Source organism: Narcine bancroftii, chromosome 7 (assembly GCF_036971445.1).
Source record: "Narcine bancroftii isolate sNarBan1 chromosome 7, sNarBan1.hap1, whole genome shotgun sequence".
NCBI classification, from domain to species: domain Eukaryota; kingdom Metazoa; phylum Chordata; class Chondrichthyes; order Torpediniformes; family Narcinidae; genus Narcine; species Narcine bancroftii.
This window is the reverse complement of record NC_091475.1, coordinates 31,672,664-31,697,335: the sequence shown is the minus strand read 5'-3', so window position 1 is coordinate 31,697,335 and position 24,672 is coordinate 31,672,664. Positions and strand designations below refer to the sequence as shown.

General features: G+C 38.2%; 1 protein-coding gene across 1 annotated transcript in view; it reads right to left on the bottom strand.

Moving 5' to 3' along the window:
• The window catches only part of LOC138738700 (gamma-aminobutyric acid receptor subunit rho-3-like), a 33,837-nt gene extending 9,382 nt beyond the window's left edge, over nt 1–24,455 (bottom strand). The window contains exons 1-6 of the mRNA XM_069889429.1: nt 24,334–24,455; nt 19,889–19,995; nt 16,568–16,635; nt 16,005–16,228; nt 10,940–11,022; nt 8,640–8,780 (exon numbers count right to left, since the gene is read on the bottom strand). Coding sequence (XP_069745530.1) covers nt 8,640–8,780; nt 10,940–11,022; nt 16,005–16,228; nt 16,568–16,635; nt 19,889–19,995; nt 24,334–24,455 — 745 coding nt within the window. The remainder of the gene's footprint in view (nt 1–8,639; nt 8,781–10,939; nt 11,023–16,004; nt 16,229–16,567; nt 16,636–19,888; nt 19,996–24,333) is intronic.
• Nucleotides 24,456–24,672: the final 217 nt, after the last annotated feature.

Below are 24,672 nucleotides of genomic sequence, written 5' to 3'. Positions count from 1 at the left end.
GACAGATGAGCAGCTCAGAAGGAGAGGACCAACAGCAAGAGGCCCAGCAAGAAGATGCCCGACAAAGTGAGACAAGCAACTCATCAGGAAAATCAGAAGAGACACAGATACAAAGAAGAGAAGAAGAAGATACAAACACAGGTACAGACACAAGAAGAGGAAGAAGACCAAGGTCTTCACAGGGAAATAGAAGGTAAAACAGATGAACAGAATATAGATAAAGCTTTTTTTGAAGAACAAATGAGAGCATTAAAAGAATGGATATCATTAGAATTTAGTGCAATTAAAAGAAAAATGAAAAGAACAGAATATTAATATGCAAATATTAGAACTAGTCATGACAGAAATAGGGAAAAGAGTAGAAAATGTGGAAGAATGAGAAATGGCTGTAGAAATGGAAGTAAACAACTTAAGAGGAAAACGAAGAAAGTGACAAAAAAATTAAAGAGACACAAGAGTTGTTATCTCAGAAAATTGATATGTTGGAAAATTATAGTAGGCGAAACAACATAAAAGTAGTGGGCCTGAAGGAAGATGAAGAAGGCTCAGATATGAAGGAGTTTATATAAGGATGGATCCCGAAGTTCCTGAGAACGATAGAAATGCAGGAAGAAATGGAAATAGAAAGGGCACACAGAACACTAGCTCTGAAACCACAGATACATTGAAAACCAAGATCCATCTTAGTAAAATTTTTGAGTTATACGACAAGAGAAAATAAACTGGAGTGGGCAAGGAATAAAATTAGAAAAGATAATAAACCATTGGAATACAAGGGTCCAAAAAATTTTTTTTACCCAGACATAAGTTTTGAACTCTTAAAGAAGAGGAAGGAGTTTAATACAGCAAAATCGATCCTATGGAAAAAAAGGTTATAAATTCATGTTAAGACATTCAGCTGTGCTTAAAATATTTATCCCCAGGGAGCAAAACAGACTGTTCTTGGATCCAGAGGAAGCACAAGAATTTGCAGAATGTTTGCAGGATAGAAGGAGATATGAAGAGATGTAATAAGAATGAAGAACGGCGATAAAGTATATATAAAGATGTAAAAACAATGTATATGTAAATAAGTAAAGAAGGAAAAGAGAAGGGAAGGAAGGAAGTAAAGGGGAAAAAAGGGTGATCTTTGTTATTTGTGTAAAAAAAAAAGTGTTATCTGGGGGGGTTGGGGGGGGAGAGAATAACCGTCACTGCAAAATCAGTTGACGCTTGTGAACAGGATCGCAATCCAAATGGAAAGGGGAGTTGTGGTTGCCCAGCAAGGGATAAGGGGCAACTCAGAGAGGGGGGGGGTGCATTTGGGGTTAAGGTAATATTGGATGTGGGAGTTGTTGGTGTATTTTATGTTTTAAATGTGTTGTCATACATTGAGTTTAGAAAGGGAAAACTGAGAGATGAAAATGGGGAAAAGGGGGTTGGAGGTGGTGAGGAAGCAGAAATGAGGTGTAAACAAGATATGAGATGGCCACATTGAACTGGGAATACATAACCAAATTAAAAGGAAGAGGCTATTAAATTTACTGAAAAAAGAAAAAATAGATATATCATTTGTGCAGGAAACGCATCTAACTGAAGTGGAACATAACAAATTGAAGAGAGACTGGGTAGGACACGTAGTGGCAGCATCATAAAATTCAAAAGCTAGAGGTGTAGCTATATTAATTAATAAAAATGTACCAATCAAAATAGAGGAGGAAATAATAGATCCAGCAGGGAGGAATGTAATGATAAAGTGTCAGATATTTTCAGAATTTTGGAATTTGCTCAATATGTATGCACCTAATGAGGAGGATCAAAACTTTATGCAGGATATTTTTTTGAAGATTGTAGATACACAAGGAAATATATTGATAGGAGGGGATTTTAACCTTAATTTGGATCCAATGTTGGATAAAACTGGACAAAAGACAAGAAAAAAGAATAAAGTGGCCAAATTTATGGTTAAATCAATGCAGGAAATGAAACTTATGGATATATGGAGGAGGCAGCACCCAAGAGAGAAGGAATATTCATATTATTCGAATAGGCATAAAACATACTCAAGGATTGATATGTTATTGTTGTCGGCCCATATTCAAGGGAGAGTTAGGAAAACTGAGTACAAAGCTAGATTACTATCTGATCATTCACCCCTGTTATTAGCAATAGAACTGGAGGACAACCCACCAAGAACAACCCACCAAGAATATATAGATGGAGGTTAAACTCCATGCTTCTTAAAAGGCAGGAATTTAGAGAGTTTATTGAACGTCAAATTAAAAAATATTTTGAAATAAACACGGAATCAGTGAAAGACAAATTTATTATTATGGGACGCAATGAAAGCCTTCATTAGAGGGCAGATAATAAGTTATGTAACTAAGATGAAAAAGGACTATAATCGGGAAATAGAGCAGTTGGAAAGGGAGATAGTAAGTACAGAAAAAGAACTAGTAAAAAGGGATTATATAACGAAAAGGAGAGAATTGGTGGACAAAAAAAAATACAAATCATTACATATGTACAAGGTAGAGAAGAACATAATGAAAATAAAGCAAAAGTACTATGAACTGGGAGAAAAAGAACTTAAAATATTAGCCTGGCAACTTAAAACAGAACAAGCTAAAATAACTGTATTGGCATCAAGGAAAAAGGACAAACAAATTACATATAACCCAATAGAGATTAATGAGAACTTTTAGAAATTCTATGAACAATTATACCAAACTGAGAAGGAAGGGAAAGATGATAAAATAGAAGAGTTTTTAGCTAAAATTGAACTGCTGAAATTGCAAGAAGAGGAACAAAACTAACTGATAAAACCATTTGAAATAGAGGAAGTACAGGATATATTAAAAAAGCTGCCGAACAATATAATGCCAGGAGTGGATGGATTCCCAATAGAGTTCTATAAAACATTTAAAGAGTTATTAATTCCTCCTCTTCTGGAAGTAATGAACCAGATAGAAGAATCACAAAACTTGCCAGATTCATGTAAGACAGCAATAATTACAGTAATACCAAAGACGGGAAAGGATTCATTAACACCAGCATCATATGGACCAATATCTCTACTTAACTCTGATTATAAGATAATAGTGAAATTATTAGCATGCAGATTGGCTGATTGTGTACCAAAACAAGATCAAACTAGATTTATTAAGAAAAGACAAACAGCGGATAATGTCTGTAAACTTATTAATCTAATTCATGCAGTTCAAGGAAATAAGAAACCAACAGTGGCTGTTGCTTTAGACGCAGAAAAAGCCTTTGACAGAGTAGAATGGATCTATTTATTTAAAGTATTTCAGAGGTTCAATCTACCAGAAAAATATATTAATTGGATTAAAGCATTATATGATGGACCATTGGTGAAGGTTACAGTAAATGGATATGTATCGAACCAATTTAAATTAAGTAGGTCAACTAGACAGAGATGTCCATTATCCCCCTCATTGTTTGCATTAGCAATAGAACCATTGGCAGAACTGTTAAGAACAGAAAATAAAATAAAAGGGATAAAAATAAAGGAGGAGTATAATATCAGCTTATATGCAAATGACTTCATTGTATATTTAACAGAACCAGAAATATCAATAAAAGAATTACATAAGAAATTGAAGGAGTATGGAGAAATAATAATGCAAATTAAAGTGAAGTGATGCCAATGAGTAACGCGGATTATACAGAATTTAAAAAAGAATCACCATTTAAATGGCAAACACAAGCAATCCGATACCTAGGTATCAGGTTACATAATAACTTAAGCCACCTGTACAAACTAAATTATCAGCCACTAATAAAGAAATTGCAGGAAGACTTAGAACATTGAAATAATTACCACTAACGTTGATAGGGAGGGTAAATTGCATTAAAATGAACGTCTTCCCAAGGATACAATACTTATTTCAATCATTGCCAATTCCCTTAACAGAGAAATTCTTTAATGAACTAAAGAGAATAATAAGGAAATTCTTGTAGAAGGGGGGAAACCGAGGGTAGTATTAGATAAATTAACAGAGAGGTATAACCAAGGTGATATGCAGTTACCAAACTTTAGAAATTATTATAGAGCCGCACAATTAAGGTATTTATCAGATTTTTACCAGATAAGGGAAAAACCAGACTGGACTAAGATAAAACTAGATAAAATAGGAGAGAAGGTACCGGAACATATACTTTATAAGTGGGATGAAAAGCTGGTGCAATATAACAGCTCACCATTATTGCATCATTTACTTAATATGTGGAGGAAGATCCACTTAGAAAGGAAAAAAAAATGAATGACCAAATACGAAACTTGTTATTGACACAAAACCCACTAATCCCTTTTACAATAGATAACCTTTCCTTTAGAGGATGGGAGAGAAAAGGAATCAAAAGAATAGAAAATTGTTTTTTGGGAAATAATTTATTAACATTTGAACAGTTGAAGTACAAATATGGAATAACTCATGGTACAATGTTTGCATATCACCAACTGAAAGTTTATTTAAAGGATAAATTGGGAAACAGACTAAGATTACCAGAAGAAAGCAGCTTTGAATATGTGATTACAGACACAATAATAATTAAAAGATTTATAACGAACATGTACATTAAGCTCCAAGATAAGGAAAATGATGAAATAAGCTATAAACCTAAACAAAAGTGGGAAAAGGATTTAAACATAAAGATAAATAATGAAGCATGGGAAAAGTTATGTTCTGGAACTATGAAGAATACAATAAACACAAGGTTATGCATGATACTGTATAATTGGTTACACAGGTTATGTATCACACCCCAAAAGTTAAAGGAATGGGATCCAACATTATCAGATAGATGTTTTCATGGAAATGAATAAATGTATTCCATTGGAAAAAATAACATATAATTTAAAAAATAAAGTCACATTATTTGAACAAATTTGGGAACCATACATGGAACATAACAGAGAGGGCTTGCCTCGGACCTCAACCCCCTAAAATGATAAGAAGACAAAACGACTTGATCAAGTGTGTAAAAGTAGATGACACATTTTTCTTGTTTATTTTTCATTGTGTGAAGACATTGTTTAATGGTTTTATTGTATTGTATATGTTGAATATTTATTGGTTTTGGAGGGAGGGCGGTGGGGAGGGAGGGTTGGGGGGAATAAAAGGGAAAAAATGCCACTGTGTATATTTAATGAGAAACGTTTGTATATATTTTGGTTGATATGGTTCACAGTGTGAACAATAAAAAAATATAATTTAAAAAAAAGCAATAGAACATTATAAAAGGGATGAAAACTGGATAAATCATTGTGGACTTCAGGAGGGGGAAACCAGGAGAACACGAACCAGTCCTCATCTAGTGGTCAGCAGTGGAAAGAGCTAAGAACTTCAAATTCCTGGATGCCAATATCCCTGAAGATCTGTCCTGGGGCCTCCATGTCAATGAAATCACAGTACTGACCTAAAATAATGTACTCAACAATCTAATCCTTCCCTACCTCACATCCAAAGCCCTCTATTTTTCTTGCATCCATGTACCTGTTCAAGAGTATTTTGAATGTTCCTATTGCACCAGCCTCCACAACCACCCCTGGCAATGCATTCCAGGCACCCACTACTCTCTGTGTCAAAAACATACCCCTGTCAGCTCCTGAAACTTACCCCCACCCCCCCCCCCCCCACCTTATACAGATGTCCTCTGGTATTTGTTACTGATGCCCTGGGAAAGCGTGCTGGCTGTCCATCCCATCTATGGCACTCGTAATCTTGTAGACTTATTTCAGTACCTGATATGGAATTTGGGCCTGCTGGGTCTAAACACCTCCCTCTGCTATTGGATTCTTGACTTCCTGACAGGGAGACCTCAGATAGTCCACATCAGAAACAGCATCTCCAAGACTAGAACACAGCCCCCCCCCCCACCCCCCACCCCAGGGCTGCATCCTCAGTCCACTGCTGTTCACTCTGCTGACCCACGACTATGCAGCCAAACACAGCTCGAACCACATCATCGTTCACTGACGACATGACAGTAGTGAGCCTGATCAGTAAGAATGAAAAGGCAGGATACAGAGATAAAGTGAAGACTCTAATGAACTGGTGCAGAGCAAACAATCTGTATCTGAAGGTTAAAAAAAATAGATGATTGTCGACTTCAAGAGGGCCCGGGAGATCATGCTCCTCTGACCATTGACAGCTCTAGCATTGAGGTTGTCAAGAGTATCAAGTTCCTTGGAGTGCACCAGGCGGAGAATTTCTCCTGGTCCCCTAAGACCAGCTCCATAGCCAAGAGAGCCAGTAGCACCTCTACTTACTGTGAAGGCTGAGGGAAATCCATCTCCCACCCTCCATCCTCACTACATTCTACAGAGGATGTATCAACAGCATCCTGTGCAACTGTATCACCGCCTGGTTTGGAAACGGTACCACCTCAGACCGCAAGATCCTGCAAAGGATAGTGAGGTCAGCGGAAAAGACCACTGGGGGCTCTCTTCCTACCATGAAGGACATCGACTACACTAGATGCAAGTAGAAAGCATTAAACATTGTGAAAGACTCCACATATCCCACATGTAAACTGTCCTCCCTGCTGTCAACTAGCAAGAGGTACCGTAGCACTCAGGCCCTTATGTCCAGAGTGGAAAATAGCTTTACCCCCAAGCCATCAGGCTCCCGAACTCTCAATACAGATGTGGATAGTAAACCATGGACTTTCAGTGTATACATCTTAGTATCTTAATATTTTAATCTGTTAACTCCTTTCCTAACTTGTATCTATGTAAATATGCTCCATGGTCTTGGAGAAACACTATCCTGTCTTTACCATGCGAGCATGGTATGAACGATAAATAAAGTTGACTTGACTTAAGTCACCGCTCATCCTTCTTCACTCCAGAGAAAAGCCCTAGCTCTGATAATTTTACTTCATAAGATTTGTTCCCTAATCCAGGCAACATCCTGGTAACTGTCCTCTGAACCCTCTTGAAAGCTTCCACATCCTTCCTGAAATGAGGTGAACTGAAATGTAGAGAAACAGCTTCTTTCCCTCAGCTATCAGATTTCTGAATGGACCATAAACCAAAGACACTTCTTTTGTACTAATTTATTTATCCTTAAACATAATTTATAACAATATTTGCACTTGTAATGTTGCCACAAAACATCAAAGTTTATGAGATGTTCATGACAATAAATCTGACTGTGATTCTGGTTTTTGGAGAAGTGACAAGTTCCATAAGTTTACATTCATAAATATCATGGTAAAGGGTTTATTTTATATTATAAAAAGTGCAAGATAACCTAGAACAACCATGTCTCTCAGCATACTTTTCAGCGGGCCAATGTCCTCAATTACATTTTACAAACTTGAGATCTCCCCAAGTTACTACAAGTAATGGCAATCTTTCACAATAACCAGTTGAAAAAAGCCTCTTGCCCTGTCAAGCCTGCTCTACCATTCAATGATGCCGTGGTTGATGTGCCTTCGGGCTTAGGCTTTCTGTGCCAGCTCCCACAACCTTCAATTTCTTGATCTTTCAGAAATATATCTACCTCCTCCTTAAATAGCAATGAAGATCTTTATCTTTGTGTATGTCTGATTCTGGCTAACAGTGCACCACAGCCCTAATCTACTAAACTCCGAAGAATATACTGTATATTGGTTTGGTTTCCTTAAGAATTTATTGCGCAAGTAAAATAGATAACTAAAGAAGTGGGAGATTATTCCTGCAAATCCATGGAATGATTTTGTCTTAAAACAACAATGCAGTCGCATTTACATAGAAACATAGAAGATAGGAGCAGGAGTAGGTCATTCGGCCCATCGAGCCTGCTCCACCATTCAGTGAGATCATGGCTAATGTTTTAATTATTTTAAGTAAGCAGGTGTACATTTTATTTGTAAAACCAAGCAAGCTTTTCAATGGCCCACACAACATTGGCAGCTTCGACAGCTGAACCAGACATGCACTGAGGTTTTTCTAGTGCCAAGAGGCATAATCTCAGGCTGAGGGATCAAACATTTAGAATTGTGATTGGGTGGAATTTCATAACTCACAGGCCTTGAATCTTTAGAATGCTCTGCCCCATAAGATCTTTTAGGGCATCTTCAAGGTTGAGGGTAGATATTTGGAATACAGAGGGATATGGTGATCAGGAGGAAGAGGGGATTGAGGAAGAAGACCATCATGGTGTTATCATAAAGTGGAATAAGCATAAAGAGCCTTGTGGCCTCCTCCCATTTGTCGTGTTAATATTTTTCCAGTTTCTGGGTCTTTGTTTCCAACAAGGGAGCCATAAGCCAATTATCACTTTGCGTCTTTTTGAGAACAAGGGTCTGGTTGACGAGGGCCAATTATGTGTCTTTTTACACGTAAAAACATCTTAGTTAGTTCCACATCCTATAACCTCTACATTTGAAACTGTGGTATCAGTCTCAAAGCAATCATTTTTATGTGCCATCAGTATCTAGTGAATGTTAATTTAATTCCCTAAAGTGTTACTGCTTCGTGCTTTTCTCTCTGTCAGTTGAGAGTGGTAAGCGTGAACATGGAAATAGTGAGGGGGGGGGGAGGATACAGAGATTGGAGCGTAAAGTTACTGGAAGCAGAATAAGGTGACTCTTCTGAGAACTGGAGATGCTATGATGAATGTGAAGGAGTAATAATGACAGATACTCACCAGTACTGCTATAGAAAGCAAGGCCACTTGACGCACGAAATTCTTCTATGAAAAACTGAGCAAGTAAAATCTGCTCATCTGTTTTAAGTGGTTCATTTTCATTCTTCCAGTGAAGCTCTAGATCTTTTTCATTGTACGCATCTGCAGGGAAAAAAACCCAGATATTACACTGGGGATTATACATGTGATAATTTCCCCCTCCTTCAATGCATTACGACAATAGTCAAGGCAACAATTCATGGAACAAAATTTGCAAAGTCCTGATTTAATATAAAGGGTATTTATTAGATCTTCATAAAAAGATTCATGGTATATAATGTGGGTTTTTTTTACTTACCTTTGGAACTCAAACAATCTGCGAACTCGACAATACTGACTTTCCCCAAGTGTGTTTACTGTTCTTGCATTTAATCCACTGTCGTAAAATGTCATTGACAATGCAACCATAATTAGACATAGAGAATATTTTGCTCAACATTAAAAAAAATCCACTTTGCGACACATTTTTGTTAAAGATACGATGCATCATCAATGACTCCAAAAGTCTAGGCTTTTATTCGCTTTAGAACAGAGGCACATCCAGGCCTGCTTGACTGTCCTGCACTAGGGAGGGGGCTGCGGAACAGTCACCTTTATTCTGGAGCCTGTGGAAGGAGGCTAATGGGCATGTATTGCAGTGGTTTACCACAAGATAAAAATATTCCTTTATCCAAGCATTTTTAGAAAGGAAACCAAAAGAAAAATATATTTACAGCTATATTTGAGAATGACAGACCCAAGTACAATAAAGTGCCCTCTTAACTCAACAAATTTTGTGTCTGGAATATTTTGAACAGTGGAGGTGATGTACTATCAATAATTCACAAAAGGCTGAGTAGTGAAACAATCAGGCTTTCAATAGCTAAAGACTTGAACACTATCAAACAACCATCTACCTCCTCAACTGATCAGAGCAAAAGTAAAAGGGTGGCATGCAAAGGGTTATGGGTAGGATCGATCTTGGGAGGCGCATCCAGCTGGTAGCAGCCAATCATGGTATAACAATGGTTTACCACAGGGAGTCATGGAGCTTTAGCAGTCTTTTAGTTACTGAAAAGATTTGCAACTCCTGACTCTCTTCCTTGTTTAATTCAATTTACCTTGTACAAGTAAGGCATTAAACTTGAAATAGTTATCATCTTCTTTCCTGTTATCCTCTACTTAATGTGAGAGTCCAAGTGATCTGATTTTCAAAGACTAATTATAATTTAATTCCTGCCACATGTTGAAATGCAAGCTCTGACAAAAACATTACAGCACAGAAACAGGCCTCTTCAGCCCTTCTAGTCTATGCTGAACCATTTTTTTTGCCTAGTCCCACTACATCCAGTCCATAGCCCTCCATCCCTCTCCCATCCATGAACCTGTCCAAATTCCCCTTAAATGTTAAAATTGAGCCTGCATTCACCACCTCAGCTGAAAGCTCATTCCACACTCCCACCCCTCATGTTCCCTCTAAACTTTTCCCTTTTCACTCCTAACCTATGTCCTCTGGTTTGTAGCTCACTTACCCTCATTGGAAAAAGCCAACCTACATTTACTCTGTCTATCCCCCTCATAATTTTAAATATCTCTATCAAATCTCCCCTCATTCTTCTATCAACAGTTTTTCAAGTTAAGTCACCAAGAAGAGGCCTTGTAGGACTAAAAGAGAACTCATTGTAAACTCACTCTGCTCTCAAGCTTAGAAATAGATCATAGAACTGTATATGGAAACAATGGACCCGCTTATCCTGATGGGCCAGGGATAATGAATGGGTCAAATTGTTTTAAAAAGAAAAAAATTATGGCTGCTTTAATGATCCAACAATAATACTAAGCTAACTTCTTTTTATTTTCACCATACAATGAAAGTTCATAAAGATGTTTGTTTTGCTCTTGCTTTCTAATGAGTCCTTGTTTCTTATTATCCTTTCAAAGCAAATAATTTCACACACTGAGAAACAGCCAAAAGAACCAACATTTTATAAAGACAGTGTGTTAGGTATCGCATTGACTGCCAGTAAAATTAATTTTAAAAATCCATATACTTTCTGAAGATGGTGTCCTTTTGCAATATTTGACTGAGAGACACTTGAATTAAAATAATTTTGAATTCAATTTTCACGTATCTGTTAATGAAAATAATAAAGGCAGGGATGGAAAGAAAAAATGGTGGTTGCATAAAACAATAAACTAATTCTCTATTTCAAGACTGATTTGAATATATGTTGAATGTAAAAGCAAAGCTAGTCAAAGTCAACCAAGCAACAAATACTTACAACTTTCAAGTTCAAGTGAGCAGTTCTGAATATCAAGAGGAAAGTTGCTAAAATCCATTGAACAGATAGCAGTAACAGTTGTCCTGCATAAAATATTCATAATTAATAATGCTTTAATTTCATAAACATCAAAACAATTTGAAAAAATAGAATTATAGTTATTTTTTGATGTTGCCAAATTCAATGGAAAAGTTCAAGATTTATCAACCCCAAAGTACCTATCAAGCTTTGCCAATTATTGCCAGTGTGTTTATTGCCCTTCATTAATTGTTTCAGATGAGTGTGGTGGGCAGCCCATGAACTGCTGCATTCTGTGCATTGAAATTACAATGCTGTTAAATCGGGAACTCCAGGAACTTAATCCAGCAATAATGAATAATTTCCATTATTAAATAGTATTTGACTTCAAAGGGAAGTTGCAGGAATGCACCTGCCATGCTAATCCTTTTGAGTGGCAGTGTTTGGGTTTGAGAGTTGATGTCAATGAAGCATTGTCAAGTTGCTGCATAGCATATTGTGGATAGTGCACAATATGCCATGTGAACAGAGGAAATCAAATGTGCCGTTATGTCATGAGAAAGAGAGACAGGGTTAGGCCTGCTCCATCATTCAAGACCTGATCTGGTAGTATTTCAGCTCCACATTCCTGTCTGTACTCTAATATTCCTGGCTCCATAATCCCAGCTGCATCATGCTCTGGTATGAAGACACCAATACCCCTGAGCATAAAGCCCTGCAAAAGGTAGTGGACACAGCCAGGACATCAAAGGCAAAATCCTTCCCACCATTAAGAACGTTTTTAGAGAACGCGGCCATTGGAGAGCGGCAGCGATCAATAAGGATCCACGTCACCCAGAACACACTATGTTCTCGCAGCTACCATCAGGAAAGAGGTATAAACGTCACAAAACTCGCACCACCACCAGGTTCAGGAGCAGGCTCTTTCCCCTCCACCATCAGGCTCCTCAACAACAAACTCAATTAGGAACATTTAAGGACTCTTACTTTTGCACATTCTTGATTTTTTTTCTCTCAGTATTTCAGAATTTAGTTACAAGTGTACGTTGAGTAGTTTTTTTTTGCACAACCAATAAGTGGTAATTCTGCCTCATCCACAAGGAAAAGAATCTCAGGGTTGTGTGAGATGTCATGTATGTACTCTGGCAATAAATTTGAATCTGAAATCCCCTACATGTTAAAAGCCCATTTTTCAGCCTTGTATATATTAAATCCCCCAGCCTCTGCAGTTCTCTGGAGTGGAGATTTCCAATGATATAATACCATCCAAGGTAGGAAATTCCTCTTCATCTTCATCTTCAATGGGCAACACCTTATTCTGACAAAATGGTCCCACTCTGGATTTCTCCACAGAGAAATTTTCTTGCATTCACCCTGTCAAGCACCCTCACCGTCTTATAGACCACAATTTCAAAATCAATAGGCCAGTTTCAAAATGTCCCATGGTATCAAGAGTCTTGAATGATGTTCCAATTTAACTCAGGTGGGCAAGAAGAACATTCCATTACACTTTAGAGTCGTGCCTGAGGGAGAGTGGAAAAGTTTTGAGGAGAGAGGAATGTGTCACTTGCTGTAAAATAACCTCAGACCTGGTATTGAAATCACAGTATGTTTAGTTACGAGCCCAAAGGACCCCAAAACCCAGCAGCAATAGGCATTCACTAAGACAAGTAGTTACTTAAACAAAATTTGTTTTTAATTATCTTTAAACATAAAAAGAGAATCAAACTTTAATTTATCTCTATTAACTAACTCAAATTAACCCCCTTCTGATTCTAAGTGCACGTGTATAATGTGTGTATAAATTTAAGAAAAGTTCTTTGGTTCACTGTTCAATCTCTCTTCTCCTTCTTCCAAGTTCTCTGGTTGCAGGCAATTCTTATACTGTGCACAGAATTTAGCATGTATAAAGTTCACCAGGCTTTGGTGCTCAAAAAGTATATGTTTACCTTTTCAGGAAGGTTCTTGTAGGGTTTGCATAGAGAGATATTTGTTGTTCCAGGATGTCCACAACTGAGGTACCACCATTAGTCACCTCAAGGTCTCGCGGATGAAACTTGCCCCATCAGGGTTTTCCAGATGGTAACCTCTTTCTTTCAGACCATCACAGAGTTCCTTTCTGTTCCACTTATTCCAAGAGAAACATCAGACAGATAGCATTTCCAGCCATCCACCACTGTGAAACTTTCTGTTTCCCACCAGCTTTTCCTGGCTTGTTTCAACTGTGACTGTTCAGTCTCTTTCAGTGTCACACACACACACACTAGCTGAGAGGGCTTGTTGAACTTGTCTTTTCTCTCTCTCCAACTGAGACTGCTAGGAAGCCCATGTGACTCTCTCACTTGCAAAACCCCCACCTTCTTCAGCAAACCACAGGAGTTCTCTCTTGGTCAAGCTGTTGTCTTAGCTAAACAAAACCCAGGGGTGACCTTTCTGTGAGCACACTGTAGGTTCTTGCAAACAGCCATTTCGTCTCCTCCAAGACAATGGTCTATTCATTTCATGATGTCATTTCAATTAGCACCTACTTGTGAAATGTGCGTATCATTCTCCAAATTTTCTGCAATGTTACTGAATATGAATTCTTAGTATTTCAAATTAAGATGTTTTAAAATGTGTATATGTATGTAACCCACTTGAATCTTACCAAATTCCTCCCAGTATTTATCCATTATAGTATAGCTAAGTTCATTAAGTTTCTGGGTTTTTTTTTTAACAGGGCAATAACAAGCCCTTCATCAAATGAGTCAGTGATGCCCAAATCCACTGGTCATGGGGAGAAGTTACAAACTCCTTAGGGGAAGCAGTGGATTTGAACCTGGTTCACTGGGGGTATAATACACTGTGCTGTGCTTCACTAAATGTGCCACTCCCCATTGGCTCCCATGATGCCAGGTGTTCATGAGGAGGATGAAAAGGATAGGGTACACCTTTACGTTTTCCAGAGCCACTATAGAGTTGAATGCCATAATGTCAGCCCAGTTTCAATCGTTTCTAATTGCAGTATTAAATGGTGGGGTGACCATTTCAGACAGCCAGTGTTGTGGGCCAGCAGTCACAAGCCACACTCTGTAAACCCAGTAAATCCCCTATTTTTACAGTTATTATCAAACTAGACTGGTAGCTTACGCTCGTTATATGATGACCATCACTGATACAAGCCTTTTATTCTAAATTTATTGATTAATTTGATATAAATTCACCAGTTGTTGTGGTGGGAACTGAATTCATATCCCCAGATCATCGTTTCAGATTCCTTGAATACAATGTTGGTGTACCCCAGACCAAAGCAATCGTTTTCATCATTCAAAATAAAATGAAACGAAGTAATTTAAAATTATGTCTTTTGCATCATTAAAATATTTCTATATATTTCACTTTTAATGAAGAATCAGATTGTTTAAAATAATAGCATTGTAATATTTTCTCAGAACCAAAACTTTCAATGCCCATTGAGGTATGACAACAGTCATTCATAGAAAATAATACAAAACTAGCTGATTATCTCCTGAAAAAATCGTCAAGCTAAATCACAACTCTGGTAGCACGGGTCCCTGCCTTTGTTTGGTGTATTACCTACCAGGCTGCATATGAAATATGACAACGTAGTAGCAGAAAACCTTCTCTTTCATATTAATGATAATAGTTCACTTCTTCCACATTTTGAGCTGTGTCTCAATGCAGAACATCATCCACCAGCACCCCTCCACTCATCCAATAAAAATTTACCTCTGCATTAAAAAATATAATGTCCACATGCCTCCACTACCATTGTTCAAAATTCAAGATTCAATTTATTATCATAGTAATAAAACAGTGTCATATTACATGAAATTTATTTTTGCCTGCTGCAAAGCAGACAGATTTACCACCAACAGGAATTGCCTAGGCACCTCTTACAGTTCTTATAGTCAGAGAGAGAGAAGCAGAACAGAGTCATCGTCCCCCATCCCGAGTCACCCTGTGTCCGTAGATTTCCCTCCAGCACTTCCATAGCCCCTGCAGCCACACAGAGTCCAATCCAAACCATTGGCAACCCGAGCTCCAGATCCAAACCCCCAACATAGTCAGGAATCTTTCAGTGTCCTCGGCACCTCCTTGAATTCCAGTTCCAATACTTGGTACCCCTCCAGCCAGGTCAAGCCAGTCTCCAGCAGTCTGCAGCATAACACGAGTCTCCCGACAGCAATCTCCAGCAGCCCACAGCCTCTACAGGTTCCTCACCTTGAGTTGTCAATAGCCCACTGCATGCACTTGTGCCTCGGCCCCAGATCCTCCTCACTGGTCCGCCACTGTAGTCATCATCCCTGCGGGTCATCTCCTCTGATGCCCCTTCTCAGCCCTGCTCCAGGTCCTCTGCTCCCCTAAAATCTGAAACCCCTCGTAGCTGCTGCCGATTAACAGACACCACCATCTTGGGCACAGACCAACAGTTGCGGGATTTCAAATAAAACCATCTTCGGCTCCCTCAATGGGTCATGAGTTAATTTTCCATCTCCATCAAAATTACCCCTTGTGTTGAGCATTGCCAAACTTTATCATCTGTCTCTAGCTTGTAAAGACAGCCCCTTATCAAGAGTAAAGTACATCAAGTTCTTTGAGAAAGCTTTGATTTCAGTTGGAAACTGGTCAAATGAAAAGTAGGGCTTGTGCCACCTGAGTTATGGATGTAGGTGAGCCTGCACTATGGGTCAATAGAATTTCACAGTTTTTCTCTGAATCAAAAATTGGACCTTTAAAGCAGCCTTAAGTTCAAGAACTGATTTATAACACTGAAATGGAAGAGCAAGCGCAGGTTTTTATAATTATTACCATTTTACTATAACTTTCAGGTCTATGGAAATAACAGGAAGCATGCAGTGCTTTACAAATGAGATGATAATACAATGGCAATGTGTGAATGTTGTCTGGGGTGAAATAGTATGATGCAATAGATGATGGATTTTCTGTTCTCTTGACTTCACACAATAAAGCACTTGCAAGGTATTTATGGAAGAAAAAGTTACAAAATCTAAATGTGACCATTTTTAAATTAACAATATTTTACCTTAGACTGTAGAGGATATGGCCATCTGGATATATCCTTAACATGATATTCTCCATAGTGGTGTCATGTATGAAAGATCTTTTGGAGTGGACAAAAAATACATCTGGAACCCAAATTTTCTTGACTAATCTTCCATCAAATGTCATACTTCCATTGTTGGAACTTGGAAAAGCAAGTCTGCCATCTTTCCAGTAATGTCTTAAGTATAAAGTCATTGTAAAATCCTAAGGATAAGATCCAAATACAACCACGTGGAATCAGTAAAGAAGACTGTAAGAAACAAAGGTGAGTAATGCTGGTGCATGAGGCATCCAAAGGGGAGGGAAGGAAATATGTTCATCAATATCTTTTAAAAAAATCATGATCTTCTCATATCAACTAGGCCAAATCAAATAACAATTATAAACGGTCAGTGAAGTACATTCTATGGCGCAATGCAATGATCTTCTCATATCAACTAGGCCAAATCAAATAACAATTATAAACAGTCAGTGAAGTACATTCTGTGGCGCAATGCAATGATGTCATTCTGTTTTATTGCAATAACCAAATCTCAGGCTTACCATGTCAACTTCAGAAATGCTGTCAATGCTTTCAATCTGGACATCGATGGCAACTGATAATGCTGGCCCTTAGAAAAAAGATAAGGACAAATAAGTCCAGTTTTATCTTCTTGTTTATTTTTTTAGTTCCTCGTGCTACCAAAGCCAGCTACAGTGTGTGTCTCATGTACTTTTAATAACATAAATAAATAACAAAACAGAAGCATGAAATCAGAAATAGAAAATACTAAATAGGTCACGTGGCATTCGCATATAAGAGGATGGAATCAGAAAACCATCTGATGAATTTTTCAATATGGAAAAAACTAGAAATAGTCACTAATTCTGACATGAGTATATCTAAAGAAGAGGTGAAGAATGAGATAAAAGTTGAGGTGGCACAAAACATTTTCCAAAGAGCCCAGGAAAAGGCACACATTGCTGGGGACCATGGGGTTATCAGAACAACACTTCTTATTTGCAAGAATGGTGTGGAATGAAGGTGTTCAAGTGAAGAACAGGTAGAAGAGGATGCAGAGTGGGATGTAGTTGTCCAAGGCAGCATTGGCCAGCCTGTATGCCGGTTTAACAGAGAATAGATTTATTGAGGGTCTGAACATCCAATTCTGAAACATGTTTGGTACCTGCACCTTCTTAGAACCACTAAGTTCTCCATCTCTTCGAGGAGCCTGTCTCTGATGGATATCACATGATTCTGTAAAGCAGTAGTTCTCAACCTTTTTCTTTCCACTCACATACCACTTTAAGTATTCTCTATGCCATAGGTGCTCTGTGATCAGTAAGGGATTACTTTAAGGTGGTATGTGAGTGGAAAGAAAAGGTTGAAAACCACTGTTTTAATCATACCTAATTGACTCATTATGTTCATGGTTTCATAACTCCAAAGGAAATGGGCCAATGACAATTTTTCTCAAGCAAAATATTTCAGTAACAATTGGGTCTAGAGTAATGACTCTCAACCCTCCCTTCCCACTCACATACCACCTTAAGCAATCCCTTACTAATCACAGAGCACCAAAGCATACGGAATTCTTAAAGTGGCATGTGAGTGGAAAGAAAAAGGTTGAGAACCACTGTTGTAAAGCATTTGTCTCAATTATAACAGGCCCTGTATTGTTAGGTTACTGGATTTCTTTTTAACATGTCTAGGGACTGTAGGCCAAGAAGTTTTGGCCACTGCCTAGAAGAAAAACACCTTTTCTCCCTGCCAGACTTTTATTCCTCTTGTTATCAGCATTTCATACCTCTGGTAAACTGAAGTTGGTGATTTTTGTAACCAGCACCCAGCAGTGAAAGGCCTTTCTGATGTTCTGTCTTCAGATGATTGTGTAAGTATTGCAGTTCTATTCAGATGCCTGACACCTTACTTCACTACTTAGTATCAGGCCACACCTCTCTGATGCAGGGTCTTTGCCTAAAATATTAACTCTTTTTCCTTTACTACAGATGTGGCCTGACCTGCTGAGAATTGCCAGCATTTCTGATTTAAAAAAAAATATACCATATGTATATTAAAATGTCGTGGTCCTCTTGAACACTCACCTATCCCAGTTCTTCATGTGTCTAAATTGTTCCAGAGCTTCTGCACAGACCCCTTTTCCCCAGCCAACTCTCCCCCCTGCCCCCTCTATGGGAGCTGGACGATTGCTGGAAACTGCTGACTTGGAATGGAGGAAGGTATAAAGGACAACCTAACGCATTTCAGGGTCTGGGGATGCCACTTCATTTGGCTAAGTGGCAATACCAAGATGTGAGACCATAAATGCTTTCATATAATGAGAAGCAGCAGATCTGTGATCACCAAGAAGGAGTCTTCCTTTCCTCCACATCCTTTGCATTCTCTTCATTTCTCTGCATTAACATCCACCTGATCCACAGAGATAAAGACATGGTTCATGTCTTCAATTTGTCCACCATTTTTTCCCAGTGCATTCTTATAGAAAAGCAGAACTCACTCCATTCCATTGTTAGCTATTAATTATTTTCTAATGATTGCAATCTTGGAATGACTTTCCGTACTATTTGCAGCAAAAATAAATATTACTTTAAAACTTTGATTTGTAATCTACTGGTTAATTCCAACCAGTTACTTCAAATAGTGAAGGCTACCTATCAGTCAGTGCCATCCAATTTTTCTGAATTCTTTGAGCTATTTTCACAGGCTCATTCAGGAGCAGAGAATGTCACCCTTCAATGCTTTCATAGGATCATACTATTTCTTCATGAGCAAAAGAAAAATTAATATTTCTGTGCATTGAACTTAAAGATATTTTTACAATATTGTAGAAATTAATAAAACCAAATATTTTATGGTGCATTTATTTTAGCTTTATAGTACAAGTTTGAATTAATAGCACAGTTGTTTAGTTTGAACAAGATTGCTATTTATATCAGAACTAAACTGCTTTTAAATTTAATATCAAAGGTTATGAATCGGATTAATTCTTAATATAGAATTGAGAAACTCTTCCATATTCTTCAAAGAGTATTCTATTTTAAAAATGAAAGTAAACATTGATACAGTGCCTTTAGAAATGCACATTTAAATTGCAGACACAACTTGGAAACACATCCGTCTAAGTGTACATGCCCTTACATAATGTAACGTGATAATGACCCAAATGACTTGATTTCTTTAAAGTTCTATGGATAAAAATATTGGCCAGGAACCCAATGATAACTCTATTGTCTCCTTTTATATAGCCACATGGAATCTTTTACATCCATTCAAAATAATAGATAGGGTCGCTGTTTCATATTTCATAACAGTTGTACACTTCGTTACTCATGCACTAGAAAGAAGGCCTGGATTTATATACTCCCATCTTCAGAATGGTACTTGAACCATGTGAGGCATGTAGTTTTAAGCACCAAAGAGATGTCCTTTGTTTAAACTGCCCTTCCAATTTTATGGCATGCTGAGTTAGTTGTATTTTTATGACAATCAATTGCTTCCAAATCCAATTACTTTAACTTGCTATTTCAGGAAGTTCACTCCATAACTATCCATAAATCGCCCCATAAATTTTTACATGATAGAGGAATTAGGGGATATGGGGAGAAGGCAGGTAGATGCAGTTAGGTCATAAATTAGATCAGCCATGATCTTTTTGAATGGCGGAGCAGGCTCGATGGGCCATTTTTGGCCTACTCCTGTTCCTACTTCCTATGTTCCTATGTTCATATCCTATAATTCACTGAACCACAGAACAGCAGATCAGCTGTTATGCTTTTCAAACCCCTTGAGAAATAAATAATAAAATAGAACCACAAACAGTTGTTAACTACTGAATGGAATAACAAAATTGTCAGAAAACTTACCTCCAAATCCAGGTCTCATTGCAAAATCATGATCATCTATTCGAAGGATTTGTTCAGATTTTGTTAAATGGATTTTGGTTGAATCTGATCTTTTGCTTTCTGATTGTCTAAAGTGAAAAAGGTTTTGACAATGTTAACATTAAAACATAAAACCAACTCAATTTCAAAAGCATTAAGTCGAATTAAATGAATTTCAGAATAATTTACAAGACACTTAAGTTTACTGATGATCCCTGCAAGTAGAAGGCCAAAATTGTAGGGACGTGCGAGTGATGTCAACAACTGGCACTGACAGGATAGGGAGGAACAAGTTAAAATTAAACCTTTAATCTCCTGTAATCCTTTGAACCAACACATGCACTTTGACCCAGGAGACTTAGATCATTCAAGAGCAGAAGCAAAACATGATAAACTACAGAACCTGATGAATCTAGATGAATAAAAGAAAAATGTACCACTTTAAAGATGTGAAGAAAGCTGCCAATGGGTTCACTCAGGGAACCCTGATCTAATTAATATGCCTGAAATTAAGAATAATCAAGGAACCTTTGATTTTCTTGGAAAACAAAGTTGTTAGTCATACATCGATGACAGGAGCAAAATGAAAGAGTATAGGATTGCAATGTGATAAAAAGATCAATTAGTACCATCCAAGGGCAGCGTGAGAGGGCTTTTATTGAGTTAATTCAGGAGACAGGTTGATGCCAAGAAGAAATTGTCTTTAAGACAGTTGGTGCGCACTTTCACACTCTTAAGCCTTCTCCCCAATAGGAAGAATGAGAAGAGAGTGTGTCCAGGGTGTAATGGGCTCTTTAGTACAATGGATCCCTTCCTTAGGCAGTGGGAGATATAGATGGGGTCCATGGAGGGGAGGAAGTATGCATTATATTCTGAGCATTCTCTACCTTCTGTAGCTTCTTCCAATTTTGAACAGAGCACCTCACGCGTATGCTTTCAATGGGCATATGTAGAAGTCGTTGAGCGACAAGGTGAACATGCCAAACTTCCTAAGAAAGTGGTGCAATTTCCTGATTGTCACTTCATTGCAGATATTTATTCCAAAGTCCTTGAATCTAGTCAAGTCAAGTTTATTGTCATCTGATTGTACAAGTACAACCCGACGAAACAGTGTTCTCTGATCCTTGGTGCAAAGCACCTAGACATGCAACCAGACAAACAATACATATGCAGGACAAGTATTAATCTATACAAATAAATAAATATTGTTTTGTAAATATAAGAGTCTCAGAAGGTTGGTTTGAGCAGTTCCTTTGGGGTCGTTTAGCATTCACACTTCCCGTGAGAAGAGGCTGTTCCTCAACCTAATGGTGCTGGCTCTGATACTCCTGTATCTCTTTCCCAATGGGAGCAGCTGAAAGATGCTGTGTGTGGTGTGGATCTGACAATGATCCTGTTAGATCACATTGACTGGAGGGGGGAGGAGAAGGACTTGAGCCTCTCTTATGGTCCCATGGATTGATCTCCAATCCACTTCTCTGCAACAATGTACCATATTGTGATTGAACTAGCCAGGACACTCTTGATAGAACTCGTATAGAGGTTGACATAATGGTGGCCAGTAGCCTTGCCTACTTGTCTTCTCAGGAAATGCAGTCACTGTTTTCAATTCAGCACCATTAACGTGGACAAGGGTGGGGACTCTGCCCCCTCTCAATGATCATCTCCTTTGGATTGACCCTGCAGATTCTAGTGGTTTTGAACAGAGCAGTTCGCCTTCCACCAAATAATGCATCCTGGCAGAATACATTTGATGGTGCAACTGTAGAATTTATTGAGAGATGCAGGTGGCCTGTTGAATTTCCTCAGGTTTCGAAGGCTGACACACTTTATTGTGTGGATGTGGTTGGACCAAGACAGTTTGTTGGCGATATTCACACCTAAGAACTTAAAAAAGTCTACTCACTCCACCTCCGCATCTTTGTGACAACCAGGGGACTGAGCTTCAACCCTCTGCTGGAAGTCTATGACTAGCTTCTTTTTCTTGCCAACATTGAGAGAGAGGTAAAAGGAAATGCTCCATTATTGTCACATAAAATTACATTTAGAATGTAACTTTTTGTCTACCCTAAGGCAGACAGAGAGTCGTTACTTTGTCCAACATCCCTCACAGAAACCTACAGCACCTGATGTTCCCTCCAAGTACTGACCAGTCCTGTGCCTACTTAGGCTCCAAGATCAGATAATCCCAGGTGGTTGCTGTCCTGGCAATAAGCAATTGAGGAAGCTGCATTCTGGTTTATTCATATGAAGGAGCACCACTTCTTACTTAGATATGCCAAACAGGGCAATCCAATGCTTGTTGCTCCCTGAGGTGTATGTCAATGTTGCATCCCTTCAGGATGTTCTGAAATTCTTTGAAACTCTTTATCTGTTCATCTCAACTCTCTGTCTGTCAGCTCTCTATGAAGTAGCTGCTTTGGTATTTGGTCATCTGACTTTCTTCTAATATGCCCTGACCATCTGATCTGTGACTCTTTCAACAGTGTGTAGATGCTGGAGAGGTTTGTCTAGGACAGAACCAGTGTGGCTAGAATCTTGTCTTGCCTCTTGATGTGAAGTGTTGTGTGCAGACTGTACTGACAATAACCACAACAGCAGTGCGAGTATAAGACAGCTTTAATAAACTAATATGTACACCAAGAGGTCTTGTCTCTCTGCAAGACAAACCTGGAAGGCTAGACTATAGCTCTGGGCTGTTTTATATACAAGGTCACCGGGATGACCCCTGGTGACCTAGTGGTGTAATTACATATCATCACACAGACAGGTCAAGTAGAAATGGTTATACTGTCTGGCATCTATGCTGTAGGCTGACTATATAGTCTCACAAGCAGATTAAAATGACCACAGTTCACAACACCTTGCACTTGTTCTTTAGGTTCATTCTTCTTTGTTCCCATACTTTATACTTCTCCATCTTCCAAAAGCAGAGCTGTCCTGCTAAGCTACATGAACATTCACTACTGAAACATTTAATCATTCACAAGATGTTTGGTTTTGTATACATAATGTTTGGTGCAGATTGGTGCGTAACTTTGGTTTTCTTTGAACAATTAATACAATTATTGAAGGAGTCACATGATGTTAACATTTGACTCATAGGATGTTATCATTTCCTTTGCATTAAAATGCCAATCATCCATGTCTCTTTAGCCTGTTAGATTAATGAGTGCCAGAGAGTGTGAACCATGAAGTGTAAACCAAAACAGTTGATTCTGTAAAGTGGAACAAAAGGAAAATGAAATAGAAGGGGTTAAGAGATTTTTAAAAATGAGAATTTATATTTTTCATAAAAATATAAATGAGTTTGAGGAATGAAATGTCTTTTGTTAAATTTAGTTTTTGGTGTCAGTGAACTTGTAATGAAGTAATTAAGAAATACATCATTAAAATCTCCTTTAAGAACCACAGACAGGATTCAAGTTTAGTGGATATTTATCACATAATCACTGTAACTGTATTCCTTTCAATAGCTTACAATGCCCATTTTGTTCATCGACTCAAGGATAGTCTGGTATTTCCACTGTACCACTCATTTCTATCTTTGACTGTGATCAGGCAGTAGCTGGATGTTATTGACCAAATTGTACGAACAATAGCATTGCTATTGGCCTTTCCATTGTTTCTTTAACGAAACTAACCAGTGGAGTTCATTGACATGATGGGTCACACATAGTTCTTCCATCGAGGGTTATTTAATGAATTTCTATGTTTTTGGAAGATTACCTCAGAATTGCATCATGAAAGAATATATCAATGTGAAGGAAAATCGAATCAAGGTCATTGAGCTGAAGCACTGTGTTTTAAATGGGGCATTCTTACCTTTGTGAACTGGATGGAAACCACACGATTCAGAGTTTACTTCAGAGTTAAGTAGCAATGCCACACTGAAAGTCATCATTTGAGATTCAGTATTTCTTCAGGAGGTTGAAGACAATTAGAGTGGAAAAGAAGAAAATCGTATTTGTTCACCAATGAAGGGTTCCCACCTGAAACCAATCCTAAACCAGTATTCCAAGTCAGTTAACCCCAATGAAATTGCTACGAGAGATTTTAGGTGAGCAGTTTACCATAGGAATTTCTTCAGAGAGCTCAATATGTAGACAGATGGGGACAAAAAAAAATCAAGCCCATGCTACAAAAAATTGATAAAACTGAGCGACGATCACCAGTAAGAACATCAATCTTTTCAAGGCAAGGAAAGGCTAAGATGGAAAAATGCCCAAGTTTAATCAGTTCAAAGTTCAGATTTATTGTCAGAGAAAATATGTGACATCACATACAACCCTGCTGTTCTTTTCCCTGCAGCGTGGCAGGATTTCTACTGATCAGTTGTGCCAACAGCTGTACTCGAGAAACAAACTGACTGCAATATAGAAAATAACTATTCAGTAATAAATAATGTGTACCTCTTGTTTGCTTACCTTCTCTGCTTGACATCCTGAGCTGTGGACAACTGCTGCTGTTTATTGGTGTGACTGACACTTCCGACCTCCATTGCAGTTGGCAGCAGGGTGAGAAATATTAGCTCCCCAAAGAACAGCATTGCTTCTCCTGCACAGGTTTCTTCCTCACAGACACAACCGAGGTACCTCAAGGTGTCATGTCAATGTAAGCAGACCACCTAAGAAATCCCTCAGAAAAGTATCAGCCTGTCTGGAGATGGGGCACATTTCACTTTCTCACTTTCTATTCCTAAATGCTAGAATCCACTTTTACTCCATCGAAGAAAATTCTTCTTAAAATGCCAAGTAAATGGAATA